This window comes from Gymnogyps californianus, chromosome 1, assembly GCF_018139145.2.
Source record: "Gymnogyps californianus isolate 813 chromosome 1, ASM1813914v2, whole genome shotgun sequence".
NCBI lineage: Eukaryota > Metazoa > Chordata > Aves > Accipitriformes > Cathartidae > Gymnogyps > Gymnogyps californianus.
The window spans coordinates 156,118,419-156,133,903 of record NC_059471.1 but is presented as its reverse complement, the minus strand read 5'-3'; the positions used below and the strand labels follow the sequence as shown (position 1 = coordinate 156,133,903).

The 15,485-nt window shown below is 40.9% G+C and overlaps 1 protein-coding gene across 1 annotated transcript; it reads right to left on the bottom strand.

Annotated features, from left to right (window-relative positions):
* Positions 1-5,498: 5,498 nt before the first annotated feature.
* Positions 5,499-14,726, bottom strand: SPIC (Spi-C transcription factor). The gene is made up of 4 exons (XM_050899441.1): positions 14,576-14,726; positions 12,216-12,328; positions 11,159-11,267; positions 5,499-7,725 (listed from the first exon to the last, which is right to left on the bottom strand). Exons 1-4 carry the CDS (start codon positions 14,724-14,726, stop codon positions 7,298-7,300), a joined length of 801 nt encoding a protein of 266 aa, XP_050755398.1. The 3' UTR covers positions 5,499-7,297.
* Between the last annotated feature and the right edge of the window lie 759 nt (positions 14,727-15,485).

The following is a 15,485-nucleotide window of genomic DNA, read 5'->3' as shown; positions in this document are numbered from 1 at the left end:
CAGGATACAGCATAATCTCACAGTGACACCAAGTGAAAACTGCAGTTTTCCTGCAGGACTGCTCTTAGGGAGATGCTCAGACCTTCCAAGGCCTTTTGAGATGTTTAAGCCTGATTCTCATCTGGTTTAAATACTGTGGACTGTTAAACCAGTGGAATGGACAATTAGGCTCTCTGCATTTTGTCTCAGCATACCGAAATGACGTCTAAATCCCTTGCCTTAGTCTATGAAGACTGAGAGGCTCTGCAGACCTCAGAGGTCCAAAGTAATCCAGCTGCCTAAAACCAGCCAAGAGGAAACTGAGAGCAGTAGGAGCTGGGTGAAAACGTGGCTGCCTGTGTGATTGCGCAGACTTCCAGTGGCCAGATACCATGTCACTGCTGCATCTTTTTTCCTCTGCCTTTCTCTGCAAGTTGCTAACCACTTGTGGTGGATGGGTTTGCCTCCTTTACGAAGCATGTTGCTGCTTGTACAGAAGATGGAGTTTTCCTCACTATTCTGCATCCCTCCAAATGTGCTACTTTTCCAACAACTTCAGCTCTCCCAGTCTTTGGTTCTTTTTTTGAAAAGAGTGTTAGCCTCAACATTGCTGGGTGCAGACTGGAAACCTGAAATCAAGAAGGTTAAAAACTAGAAGGCAAATCAAATCATTCAAATATTATTATTTTTAAGCCAATCTCATGATTTTTAAGCCATCGCCTGTGCTTTCTGGATCTCAACAAGACTAATAGGCTTAGTCAAATCTGTAAAAAATTGTGTCTTCTAATCGTGATTGAATTCTGCTCTAATGAGACAGAAAAGTCAACCTAGACCCTCGGACTACTACATGCTGCTAGTACTCCAAATAGATTTGCTGAGTTTTCATTTCCTCTGAAAGAAAATATTATATGGCTTCACCAGCGCTCTGCTTGGAGATTGTGCTGTAATGATTAGCTACATTCCACTTTAAACTGTCATTAATATTCCCCATATGTAATTAATGCCTCTAATTCTACACAGAGATATCATAACAAACAACCAGCTGTCTGTCTTTTTATTTCATTGTGGTTCTTGAACTCTTGGCTCAGGTTATGTGTTTCTGGAATGTCAAATAAGGAATTTACTTTTCCATCCATCAGTTTACACTCTGCATACAGTTTGATGGCATCTTGCTAATACAGCCTGGTTGCACTGTAATTCACCTTATAATCCATTGTATCAACACCGACTGTTCAATGTGCAACTTCCTAACAAGGTGGCTGGTGCCTCTTAGGCGCTATATTGCCTTGGGGGAGTGGTATTTTAAAAAGTATGCCCAGCACCAAGGCTGTCTGGCTTGAAGCTCCCAACTGTCATAATTACATATAACTTCCTTCACTAGAAAAAAACAAAACAAATACTCTGCTCAGGCAAAAAGGTGCCCGTCTGCTTCAGGACTGCCCTTCCGCACTAGCACATCCCACATTTCAAATCTGAGGTGTGCTGTTAAGTAATATGAAAAGCTTGTGCTGCCTCCAGGTGTGCCATATGTGTCAGTGGAGCACTGCTTACTTCTCTCTTGGGCACTTTCAATGCATGGATTGGAGTCTGCTAATTATTTTACTTATTTCTTTTGATGCCTCGGAAACAGCAGGAAGCTGGACCGGCACACGGTGGGCAGGACAGGCTCAGGGTGCTGACATTCTACTCACCTGCTGTTTAGTACACGGACATCTGACTGTACCTCATGTGTGCTCTGCTCTACCTGCAGATACAATGGGGATAATGGTACTTTTACAGAGCCCTTTGAAATCTCCTGGTGAAGGCCATATAATAAAAGACATGATAAGACAGCCATATTATAAGATAGGCACTGTGTTGCTGGTGACGCACTTTACTCTAGTGTTAGAGGTCTAGGCCTCTTTTGAATAAACCAATGGTGAGTTCATAGGTACTGCTGCCAGTTTTTGGTCCAAAATACACCACATGAAATTCACAACATGTCAGCAGGTAAGACGACTAGAAGTTGGATGAAATAAGGCTCTAAACCAGTGGTAGATTTCAGCAAAGGTCCTTACACAGGTAGATAGTAACTGCCTGTGAAGTGCCACTTGCAGGCCCATTGGTAACTCACAAGGAGCTCTGCTGGACCTAAAAAACCCAAGAAAAACATGCATTTTGGCAAACGCCCTCTGCTGTCACTATCAACAAGGGATTTCTCTACATAGTGCACTGACTGCAGTTTTCCAGGTCTTCTGTAATACATGTGAGGCCTTAATCACATTGTCTAATGGAATATTACAGGAAATGTTTCAGTCTGAAGTGCAGCATCTTTGTAAACCTGATTGAAAGCAGAACTGAAAACCATTGTCCAATACAGATTTAAAATACAAATTTTGTTTTATGGTCTCAGACTCTCTCCAGTCCATCAAGTGAATCTGTTCATGCAGACAGCAGCAGGCACATGCAATGTCATTGCCCTCAGCTTGTGCACAGATGTAGGAATCTGCTCCTGCAGTTTAGAGAGAGTCTGGGAGTTTGCCTCGACCTTCTTTGTAAAAGAACGTTTGGAAACTATGAAACTAGGAAAATTGCGAAGGTCGATGAAACATAACTAGAAATTAGCCTGAACACCCAGCTTGAGCTCCAGTGTTACCCTGATACACCAGTGAGTGTTCACAGTCATTCATCTATTAGGCAATTAGCTATGGTTGTTTAGATGTTGCCAAGAATGTAGGGGCAGCTCTCATTAACCAAAAAAGAAGATTACATAGTTTTGCTTACATCCGGCACTCAGGATACTTTTTAGGAAACAATCCATGGGGCAGTTTCTTGCAAAAAAGTCCACCACTGTTCGTAGTATTTTCCATCCTTTTTATACTCACTAAGCAATGTACTAATGGTAAACCCACACACGCAGCTCTGTGATATGATAGGAGAAGATCTCAGTTTGTAAAAAGTAGGAATTGGTAACCCAACGCTCTCCATCAGACAGCATCCGTCTGCACTTGGGATGGTGGGGCAGTCCGACCCATCTGCCACCAGAATGCACACCTGGTAAGTGTCTGACAAGGTGGAGGCAGATACTTGATGTGTGCTCAAAGTGCTACCAGAGGGAAAAGTTTCACTGGAGTCAAATTCAAATCAAATTAAATAAAATCAAATAATTTCTCAGCTGGAAGCTAAGAATCTCTCCTGCTTTTGGCCTCCTGAACAGGATATATATATGTAAGTATGGCATAGGCCGGGCAAGATGGGGTAGATAAAATACGTTACAAAGATGCTCTGATTCTGCCTCCTTCACAGAGTCTGTAAGGCTGTCAATGTAATTCCTGCTTATAGGAATTCAGAAGTCTAATTCTGAAAGATCAGCTTTATTTCTTCTTCATGCACCACCCTCAGCAATGTTGGAAGCCACTGCAGCCACACTTATTTTGGAGAAGACACTGAGCTGCAGCTGTGAAACTGACTGTTGTCCAGGGTAGTCGACATAGAGTTGTGGATCTGCTGATATAATGTATATATCTGCTTTAATTTGTGGGTTTCGTATCATTACCTTGGTCACGACATTTTCTGTACCTGCCACAGCTGGAAGTGGCCTGGCAATAACTTCAAAAGGAAAGGTGTTGCTTCTGCCACATCTGCAGCAGCGCTGTGCAGGAAGATGAAAAAATTAAACATGGGGGAAAAAAAAGAAAAAAACAAAAGGGACGTGCAGAGAACAAATGACCTGGTGGCCTGCAAGCATCACAAATTCAGTGTGAAAAGCTGTCCGTTAGTGCCATCTTGTGGGCCCAGAGCCACCCCCCACCCCCCTACACCCCCCCCCCCCCCACGCCAAAGAGGCAAAGCCTTTCCACCAAGGTGCAACCCCACCTCACGCTATCCTGGCTTGTAGCACAGGGACCTTCCATCAGAGGACAATGCTGAAGCTACAGCAGATATACAAGGCATGATACCCTACCTGCGATCACTTGAGCAAACAAGAACTGTGTGTTGGGGAGAGGCACCAGCCCAGCACTCGCCTGGGACTCTCTGATCTTGTCTGCCATGTCTGAACAGAAACCAGGCTGCAAATTCAGCACAAGGGATGAGCAAGGAGACTGTCCACATGTCTAGCTACACCTGTGCAAGATGATTTCTGCCATTCCTTCAGAGGCACACTTCACTCTGAAAGGCTCACGTCCTCATTAAGTGCCTGAAGCATCATGAGGCACAGTATTAGTCACATGCAGGACTTCACTATGGGGTACCTTGCTCAGGCTGGCGTATCCTTTACAGTGGAATAACGAGTGTGGGAGCTGGGAGGAGCCCAGCTTCTTTCCCCACCCCTAGGCCCTATCCCAGGCTCTTCTGAGGCAAGATACAGCCTCTAAGTCAGAGGTGAGTGTGAAATACAGGCAGATGGGTGGGCAGGCAGACTGCTTTCTGGCCCAATTTGGCTGCTGGGGGTGAGGAGAAAGGAGACAGGAGAGAGACAAAGGCGAAGAACTGGCAATGGCCAGTTATCAAGAGTTACGTATATGGGATAAAGCTGCTGTCTTGGGAGCTGCCTCTCATGTTTCCCCTGGGTGCTTGGCACCATCACATCTTGTGTGCAGACGGGAGGGAGGAGATGCAACGCAGAGGCTGAGAGTGGGAGGAGAGTGATGGAGGGTGAGGTGCACAGGGGACTGCACTGGGAATCAAAATGCCTTACCAGTACCCATCTCAGTTCTGTTTAGATCTCCACATGTAGCCTTGAATTTCCTACACAGAGTTACATGACAGGATCTTGCAAATACTGAGGGTAGCAGGAGTCCCATTTCCTACATTCAGTCTTGTGTCTTGTGGTAGGGCTATGAGTTTACCATGACATTACTGCAGTACTGTACATCTTAGAAATTGATATGGTCTTGGGTTAAAGATGTTGAGAGAGAATGAATCCACCACATCCTTTGGTGTGTTTTTTCAGTGGTTAAACACTCGCACAGTTAAAAACAGCTACACCTTATTTCAGACCTCAGTAAGTCTAAGTCTGTGCTTCAGATATTTGGTAACCTTGTGCTTTTGCTTATGATTTAACCTGTCTTTGCTAGGTTAAAGTGTTGCTAACAGTCAAGACTCTTTTCTGTATGTAAGCCCAATATCAGCGCATTGCACAGTTAAATATCCTTCTGTATAGCCACAGAACTACAGTAGGAGCTTCTAAAATCTCTCCAGGTACATTTGATGGGGGGAAGGGGGCTACCTTTTTTCAAAGAAATCTCTTTCTAACACTGTCAGTCTCCATGATTATTCCTGTGGCTGAAATCTGTCTCCTCCTATCCACAGATATTATGATTCCCTCATTTCTTCTCTGCCTGAATTTCCTTCAGTTCTTCTTACCCCTCATGCTCTTCTCTTTCAGCTCTGTACTGTTCTCCCAGCTGCAGCCATAACATCTCACCTGGTTACCAGTTTTATAGGAAGCAAATGCTAATGTTTATACCTAAGTTAAAAACGTAACACAGAATCTGAATAAGTATTTATTTCCTTAACAAGTAGATGAGGCTGAGGAAGTGAATCTAAACATATTTATTAAGTAAGCATTTTACACAAAGCAGACTCTTAACCCGGTGTATGTTACCAGCATTGTAAATAACACAAAGTCAGTGTACAATGGGTGACAGATGTGGAGTAACTGAACTGTGCAGTTTATTGGCAAATTTATGTACATTATGACAGTTGAGGTGTCGTATTTACATATGTGCTTACATAGTGAAGGCATCCCAACTGAAAGACCTCAGTCCTTTGTAAGAGATAAACTCCCACTGTGTTCAGTGCTACAGCAGGATCCAGATTCAGTTCTACAAGACCAGAGGCATTCTTGTGTCTATTTTATAGTAATGTTTACATTTTACAGGACACTACACTCAAAATGAAATATTAACAACACAGTTACGACTTTCTTATTTTGGCAGATGTTTACTGACTTAAAATCTGGGTCTGTTTTTAGTGCTATTTAATACGCTTCAGATTTCTAAGAGTACACATCTTTCATCTTACCAAAGTGCTAACTCAAAACCTTGAATTTTGCTTGAGCAGAGTGTGTTGCATTGTGTCTATTACATAAAATTATATCCCTGTACAAGTAAGCAGGAGTTAGAGCAAGGGGCAACTATCAAAGTCAGTGAATTTCATCAAACATATCAGGCCACCATTTATACCCCTCCACAGAAATTAATTTTGTCTTTATTAATATCTGGGCCTGCACTCACTTGAAGCAAAATGCAGAACTTGGAATTGAATGCAGTTGAATGGAAGTATTTTGGCGAAACAGACAACTCATATGATGATACATGTTGGTCAGGTAACAGAAGTATGAGAAAAAGTAGATCTATAGGTATCATCCTGGCATAAGTGGCTAGTACTCTCTTTTTACCTAAATGTAGTCCTTCTTCCCCATGAAGAGAGTGTAAAATCACTGAGCCTTTCAGCTACAATCCCATGTAGGAAAAGAGCTGGAGAAGTGAAATTGTATTTATATGTATAAAGTTATAACTCCAAAAATAAATAACAAAGCTATGTTTGTTAGGTGAGTACAGAACTGCTGGACAAAAGTGCAGCTTCTCATATTAGTGGCGGAAGAACTGTAAATAACTTCGTGAAAAGCATAATCCTTTACTAACCCTCTCATGGTATGGTCACTTTCCCAATGAATACACTGCCAACAGTGAAATGTGCACCTGGCAATCCTAATACCATATGTCAGGATCTGTGCTAAGATATATTAATTTAAGTGATTAAGGATTAACAGCTTGGCCAACAGGTGCACCTTCATGTGGACTCTGCTGTTCAGCCAGTCATTCACTCAGAAAATGTCTTTTAATAAAGAACATTGATGAAAAAAGCAGATAGTGCCTTCATGCAGTTGGCAAATCTCTTCCCTTTCTAATTCACTTGCACTCAACTGATAGGGAGTGCATGCGCTATAGTACAACAGCATATAAATTCTGATTCGAAATGTTTGGGATATGCATAAAACTTCCAATGAGTGTTGTCAAGATGGGATCTTTGATGTCCACTAACAGACAAAAGCCTTGATCCTGATCTTGGATAGACCAGTTTGAATCTGAAGTAATTCCTCTGATTAACGTCACGGAGAACAGAACGTGCCCTACAGCTGCTGGTTTTCTTCAATAGTCCATGACCATTTGTCATTAGCTTCAAAAGGAACAAAATAGGCCAATATAATTTTTAAAATCCTCCTCTTTGTGTGTTTGCATGATATCTTAAAGGAAAAGCTATGTACAGAGAAGAGTTCCTGTGCTGGAAAGTATTACTAGCTAACAAAGACCTGTTTATGTGAAAGGTATGTCTAGCTGTTAGCATGCTGTAATGCATAACCATTGTTATACATGTAATTATTGTAACTGATCCAGTCATCTGCACACTGATATTCTTGATTAGCTTGAATATACGGATGATAAACTGTTTCTTTTCCCAAGAAATAAGATGGAGCAAGTCTCTGTAAAACAACAGCACTGAACTGGTATGTCAGCTTCCTTCGAATTTTAATGATTTCACCTGTTCTTCCATAATTCCTGAGTGCTCTGGCCATTTTCTGATATGTCATGATTTTGCGGTTTCCCTTTCTTTCTCCCCACAGCTCTGCAAGTTTCTCCTTGTTTTTGGAGACAAACTGGAAGACACCATTGGGCTTATCCACCCATTGGATGCAGTTTGCCATTGCCGGATCATACAGAGACTCATGGAGGTACTCAAACAGTCGAAGTTTTTTTCTACCTATTAAGACATAAAGTACAAAAGGTCAGAACAGAACTCATACTTGTTTTAAAAGATGAGCAGTTGCCTTTTTCCTGGAAAGGACCTTACAGGCAAAAGCATAGGTGAACCTAATACCCTGTCACAAATTAAAAGATCAGTATAAATTGCAACAGAAGACCAGCAACAGCAAATGGGATGATAGTTCTGAAACATGTATAGATCTGTGGTGACAGAAAGATATTTGGTCATTAGAGTTTCAAGAGCAGGTTGTTTGGGGATCGTAACAAATATCTGGTGACTTCACTGTGTAGTATGTCTCAGAAGCCACTTACAGCAGTCTTCAGACACATGCTGTGCAGATGCATGGTCAAGGAACCCACTGCAGGAAATGACATCCTCAGACAGTGCAGGAAAGAGGTTCTGGAGAGCCAATCTGAATGTTTTTGAATAAATGCTTTCCCTGCTTAATCAAAACTCAAAGATTTTGAGATGACTCAATTTTGTCAGGTTTGTTTCAGGAATGTTTTGGGGATGCAAGGTAGTCTCTGATATAAGAAAGGTGAGCAGGTGAGTGGGAAGAGCAAGCGAGTTTTGAACCATAAACCTCACCTAGTCAATAAGGAGCTAAACCTTCTGGTACCCTGTAGTTTTCTAAAAATGTGCAGACATGTCAACTTGCATTCCCATGCAGAATAAAGCAAGCTCAGTATTGCAATATTTTTCAGTTAGCTAACTGCTTCTCCCCACAGGCTCAGCTTTCAAACTTAAGTTTACTAGTGAGGCTTATTTAGTTTCACTTAGGTCTTGTGGATCTCTCTCTCTGAAGTACTTCTAGTTCCCTTCACAAAGCCAAGGGTGACCAAGAAGCTGCTGTAAGGAGGAAGAATTTAAGATTATGAGACAAAGAGGAACATTTTGCAGAAAGGAGAGTCTATGCAGAAGAACGGCTTCCACTTTAACCAAAGTGGAAACAAGCAGCTGCACCTAAAGTTCGTAAAGTCTTGTCTCGCGTGGCTATTTTAAACTAGGAACGGGGGAAAAGTAACAGTTGCTAAGGAACACTGAGGTCAAGCCAAGACATCTGTTAGGGATGACAGTAATTCTGCATCTGGTGGTAAGGAAAGAGGAGAGAAGTGACAGTCAGACTAGGAAGAAGAAGAGCCTGAAATCAGAGGTACTTTCCAAAAAATTAATAAAATTTCATTATCTAAATAAAAATTGGCCTATGACTAGAATTACCTATTCTACTAGAAATACATATAGTATTATCAAGATGAGAAGCTTAAAAGCAAACCGGTGAAGGACACTGCCTGGTCACAGTAAACACTTCTTAGTCGGTGACCTCCTTAGGTCCCCTCCAACCCCAATTATCCTATAAACCTATGAACTTATGGTAGAACACACAAGATCAGGGGAATTCTGCAGACTACTGCAGACTGAGTCTCTGCTGGAAAACAATAGTGTAGCCATGTCTGCAGCAGCATCTGCTTTCATGCTGTCTATCCTCTTAGTTCAGCTGTCATTCCTGCCCAAGCTTTTATTTCTAGACACATCATCTCTAGCTGATGTCTTGGTTTGAGAGGGCTTATTTGCTGTTATGTGTTAATGCAGCTATGTTTCTAGAGCATAGCTGTTACCTCCAAAGTGCTACACAATGTGGATGCACCAGTTTGAGCTGGAGTTAGTTCACAGATCTTTGTACTGCACTTCATTGCATAAGCTAGTGGTGTTCGTTACCAGGCACTAAACTTCAGTCTAAGTTAGCTGGCTAGTGTCTGCAGGTTTCTTATGTGGTCACTGGAGAGAGGCAGTTTCCTCCAGAAGGTGTTTCAGAGCATCTGCGTTAGATTTCTGTGCTGAATTGTCCTGAAGCAGCCTAATTCTCTCTGGATGTGTCTAATTCAGATGCATTTCTGAAGTACCTCTCTTGATTGTCTCCACTCACCGAGCTTTAGTTCAGATCATGGAATGGTCTTGATGTGCGTGAACTGGACTCCTTTCAGAGGAAACCTAACTCAAAGATGCTTTCCAGAAGCGTATCTAAGTCACTGCAGCTTGCAGAACTTGTGGCCAGCCTAGAGATTGCCCTAAATAAACCTTCGTGAAACACAGACTTTGGGTCCTCAGTACTGATTGTTTCATCTACAGATCTACTCCTAAAGGGCCAAACTACTTGCTAGTGTACAGAAAACCTCTCATGTCTCAATAAGAAGCCAAGAAGACTAAATTTATTTAGGTATAGTGGAAATAGTCCCCCAAACCACAGTTTCTGGCAGGAATATCGCCATGGACACAAAGAAACCCATAAGAGGACACAAAAAACCTGACAAGAATAGTCAGTCATTCTGAAAATTTAGGCACTATGGCCTTCTGGAAAAGAAGATTGATAATAATGTAAAAGAAATACAAAATAGGAAATGAAGTTTAACAGAGCAGTAACAACTGAAGGTGAATTCAGATACTGACATGTAAAATTCCCCAGTGCAACACTGGGTAAGACTTAGAAAAGCAACATTTCTGGATTGAAAGGTTTTCATTTGCAATGGTGAATTTCAAGTACTAGAAGGACAGAACTTAAAAGGAGAGGCTACTCTTCCCATCTTCCCAAGGAATTTGTAGTAGTAGTAGTTGCTATTAAGCAACAGAAACCACAGCGTTCAGCATCAATAGGAAGAGATGATACCAAAAACTGACACCATGTGGTTAAAGTTGAAAGAAGGGGATTTCAAAAGCAACAAAACCAGGAAGCTACTCAAAAAGACCCCACAGTCAAAAGTAGGTACAATGGCTCAGAGTGGAAGCTGTGGAAATCTCATCTAGCAGAGTCATAGAAAGGATGCTGAGTCCCAAACAAAACCCAAAGAATGAATGCAATAAACAAATGAAGTACTGTAATGACCAATGTCACCCGACCTGTTCTTTGCAAAATAGATATTCTCTCAAGTAAAGTCAACCAAAAGGAGCACAAAAATAATTATAAGAAGCTGGAAGTGACAAAAGCTAAGAGGTAATTTGAAAAGTAAACAAAGAAAGGCATAAAATCAGGTGCAAAAATACTGATGTATGTGAAAAACCTTCAAGAAAACCACTCCTTGTTGGATCACATGTAATAAAATAAGTTATTAAAGTGGATAAAGATTTTATTGATAGCTAGATTTACTTCTCTGCATCAGACTTCATCCCAGATGATCTGGAGTGAAACACATCTCTGGTTTGTATTTCCATGTACTAAACAAGAGGACAGAATAAGATGACAACAGATTTATCTTATCTTATGAGATTTAGCAGATAGGAATTGAACACTAGCAGTTGTATTCTAGTTACTATTAAATGTTAACTTATTTTTTCCTGTTAAAAGTAAAAAAAATTAGGAAAAAGAGAAAGCATTATTTGCCAAGAGATTTTTTAAAGTAACATAACGTACATATCAAGATACGGTCTTTCTACACACCTTTCCCTGCTTTTGGCTGGCCAGCAGCAGCATGCATCACTTGGCTTTCTGGAGTATTCTGCAGCGTATGGTAGACAGTCTCATCTGCATAAAAATCTGCTGCACTGTTCTTCAAGAATTAAGACAACGAAGAGTTACTAATAGAGTACATTCTCTGAGGAAGAAGAAACTTGTAGTAATTAATTGCCTGAAGCCTTCAAAATGCAACCTTTCATCACCTCACCCATGGAAGACTTTTCTCAGCCACGAAGGCATGCAGTGTAGTGTACAGTACAGTACAGTAACAGGCAGCGCTGATTTATGTGCAGTTGGAAGGACTGCCCATGGGGGGAGAAATTAAGAGGGAAAACAGCGTAATTGCCTCACTCTGGACCTTCTGCTGGAAGCAGAGGAGGAACAGTGGACTCTGTTTCCAGAGTTAGTAAAAGACGCGGGCCACCTGGACAGTGGCCCCTACAGACTCCATAGTTCCTGTGTCATGTTGTTGCTAATCTGCTGGTTGAAAATGGGCTTTTGTGGAATCTATTTAACCTGAAGTTATCACCTCCTCTGCAATATTCATTTTCCATCACTCCTGGAGGCCACACTCCTAGTGTTTTTAAGAATGAATATGGACTCTGCAGGCTGAAGCTGAGCTCAGAGTCCAGATAATGCTGATCTTTCCAGCACTTTTAAAGCAAACTGCTGTTGAAGAAATCAAAGGTGTGGTACTTTCTTACAGTGGCAGAAGCTATGCAGAGGTTGGAAGTTGTTCTCTGCCTGTTCCCGGGTAATAGAGAGAAGCCCTTTTCCCTATCGTACTAGTAGGTTTGTTTCGTTAGTTGTCATGTTACATGATGAACCGCAGAAGAGCACCAGAGGCAAACAGCTAAGATGACTCCTAAAAAGAGACTATTAAACATGTTTTGCAAATGTTTCCCAAGGCAGTTTCATCTGAATCATGCCTGGCCAGACCGAATTTCTGTTAGAGTTAGCATAATGATTTGTATTAGGAATCACAAACGGGCAGCCAATTTTCCATTTATGTCTGACTGTTATTAGTAATCGGTTCACTTACAATCACATTTCTCCAGCTGTACCCTTGGTCCTCTGTAGATGGTGCTGCAGAGTAGCTGGGACTTGCTCGGAGGTGGTGGTGATGGTTGATCACAGCCAGGCAATTTTTATAACCTGAGAATTAGGAGGATGGAGCAAAAACTGAGTGAGTAAAAGAGAGAGAGGAAGGAAAAAAAAAACCAGCGGCAAACAATCTAACATGCTGCTGGGTCTGTCAAAAAGTATTTATGCTATGGCTGCCTTCTAGATAATAAAGTCTCCAGAGCCAAGATGTTTCATATCAGCAGGTTATCCAACATAATCTGTACTGTTACTGCTAATCACACCCTTGGGCTGATTTTGTTTGCCTTCACAACGAAAAGCAATATTTGTTAAGACAAAATGTCAGATATTTCATAGTATCATGAAATAGTTTGGTTAATAGAAAAAGGAGGGCCAAACAGATGACCAAACATAATGAATGGGATATTATAGACTACTATAATACATGTATGTCATGGTTTAACCTCAGCCAGCAACTAAGCACCACGCAGCCGCTTCCCCCTCCCCCCTCCCAATGGGGTGGGGAGGAGGAAAAAACAAAGTAAAACTCGTGGGTTGAGATAAGAACAGTTTAATAACTAAAGTAAAATAAAATACACTACTAACTAAGAATAATAGTAATAACATAATAATTGTAATGAAAAGGAATATAACAAAAAAATAGAAATAACACCCAAGAAAAGACAAGTGATGCACAATGCAATTGCTCACCACCCGCTGACTGATGCCCAGGCAGTGATCTGCACCCTCCCGGCCAACTCCCCCCTGTTTATATACTGGGCATGACGTTCCATAGCATGGAATACCCCTTTGGCTAGTTCGGGTCAGCTGCCTCGGCTATGCTCCCTCCCAGCTTCTTGCACACCTGCTTGCTGGCAGAGCATGGGAAACTGAAAAGTCCTTGGCTTAAGATAAGCGCTACTTAGCGACAACTAAAACATCAGCGTGTTATCAACATCATTCTCACACTAAATCCAAAACACAGCACTGTACCAGCTACTAAGAAAGAAGAAAATTAACTCTATCCCAGCCGAAACCAGGACAATGTATGAGAAAGGAAAAGGGAATGTCATGCAGTTCTGCGGGCTATTAGTACAATGCAAGTTAGAGTCTCCAACTGTGAATGAAGTGAAGGAGCATCAGAGCATCTGCAGTGCCTGAAAGAACGACACAGAAGGAACCAAAGACCTTAGGATGCTTAAAAGAAGCAAAGGAGAACACTGGACTGAGGCACTTGGAATAACTTATGCACTGCAGGTGGTCAGAAGAAGATTTTGGAGGGGACATCTGTTGCAAGTGGAAATGTGGGTGCAGCTGTGGGACATACTAAATACTGAGTTGCAAGTGTTTGATACCTCTCTCCACTGGCTGTAACAACAGATACAGGCAACAACATTGCAAGTAATTATATATAGTGGGTCCTTCAGCATATGTAAATTACCAGTGCAGTTGAGCCAAAAATTTATTAACAACAGCTGAAGATATGGCCCAATTGGTCTTATTTACATTTCAGTATATAATAGATAATATGTAAATAAACTTCCTTGTATGAAATGCATTCCACACAAAAGACAGTACATATTTTGTTCTGGACTTAGAGGGTTTGTGATGTAGCTTCTTATTTTTCTTTCCTGCCACTTCTATTTACAATGTAAAAACACCAAATAGATTTTAAATTTTATAGAAATTTAATTGCCAAACCTTGCCTGAACTGCAACAATTTACAGCTTGCCTGTATTTTAAGTTTTGTAAAGTATAAAATGCTTGAAGCCAAGAAAAACACTTTTCTATTAATTATTTAGACTCAAACTATCATTTCTGCATAAAAATATTTAAAATTTATATTTTAATGTAAAAAAAGTAATTGTGGAAATTAATTTCACTTGTTGGATTCTTGGTCTTCCCCCCCCCCCCCCCCGGAATTCCTTGTTATATGAGTTTATTCACAGCATACCAGAAGGGCATTTTTCAATTAAAACATTAAAACTGGAAAATGGCTTCTGTATTGTGGTCATATATCCTCTGATTATAGGAAATCTGAGCTCAGCGCACCTAGGCTAGTACTGGGGGGAAGATAAAAGGGGTCTGTCCAACAGTTTCCACATGCTGTGACATGGAAGATGCACGCCACACTGGGCAGTACTAAAGGAGGGGTGGAAACCCTCCAAATATTCTTCCCCCTTTCCATCCTCCCAACATACCCCTCTGCTGTCCATTAAGCCACCTCTGGGAAATTACTCTCCCACCTATGTGCTTCAAGCTGTACTTTCCTGTAAAAATACAAAGTGGTAAATGAAATGGAATAATGGTCTTTTTTACCTGGTGAACACTGCATTTCTCTGTCAGAGTGCTGCTGCAGTACTTCTAGCGCATCTTCGAAAGCCTGGCCCAGTACGTCTTGGTCAGGAAAACTCTGCAAGAACATTTTTCTGTCAGGAGCCAGAAAAGACCAGGCTGGTTCTTTCAACATTGTCAGTCGGAAAATCCCAAATAAATACAGTGAGTATATAGAATATACATCCTCCTGGAATACGTATTTTGCAGGCACTGAGGCATTACCGTAATTGTTTACTATTATGAGAAAGTTCTCACTCCTTTGAGATGTCTCTTTGAGGTCAGTGGGACAACTCACACGGGTAACATTACTCACTTGTGCAAATGTTTCGAGGTTCATTTCCTTAATTTGCAGCAGAAGTTTACATAAAGGGTGTTACTGCTATTGGACTGTTTTATAGTATGTAATACAGAGGTATGTATCGCTTGTATAACATGATTTATGAAGCCAAAGTTATCACTCAATAACATTGACATGACAAAAATTATTACACACAAGTTATGAAGTGGTTATGCAGAGAAAATGCTATACCAAGCCAGTATAGGAAACCAAGTGTGGATTTTCAGAAAACCGTTTATTATAATTTTAGAACACCTTGTTCTAAAAAGCTAAAAAATTCCCCCAAATCTGAGTTTGCCTAAGTTTTCTGTAGCGTATTTGAAGCACTCAATAATGAAAGAGAATAAAGGCATTGTAGACTTACCATTATTTAGATATCGAAACTTGAATCCTGTTTAAAATAAACAATATTTTTGAAATTGTATGTTTCAAAATAAACAATAATTCTCTCCGTATAAATAAAATTAACTAAATGAAATAACTCTGTATTTTTTCCAGTGATGAAATAAAATATATTTAATAACACAGATGAAAGTAATTTAGGATTAGAAAGTG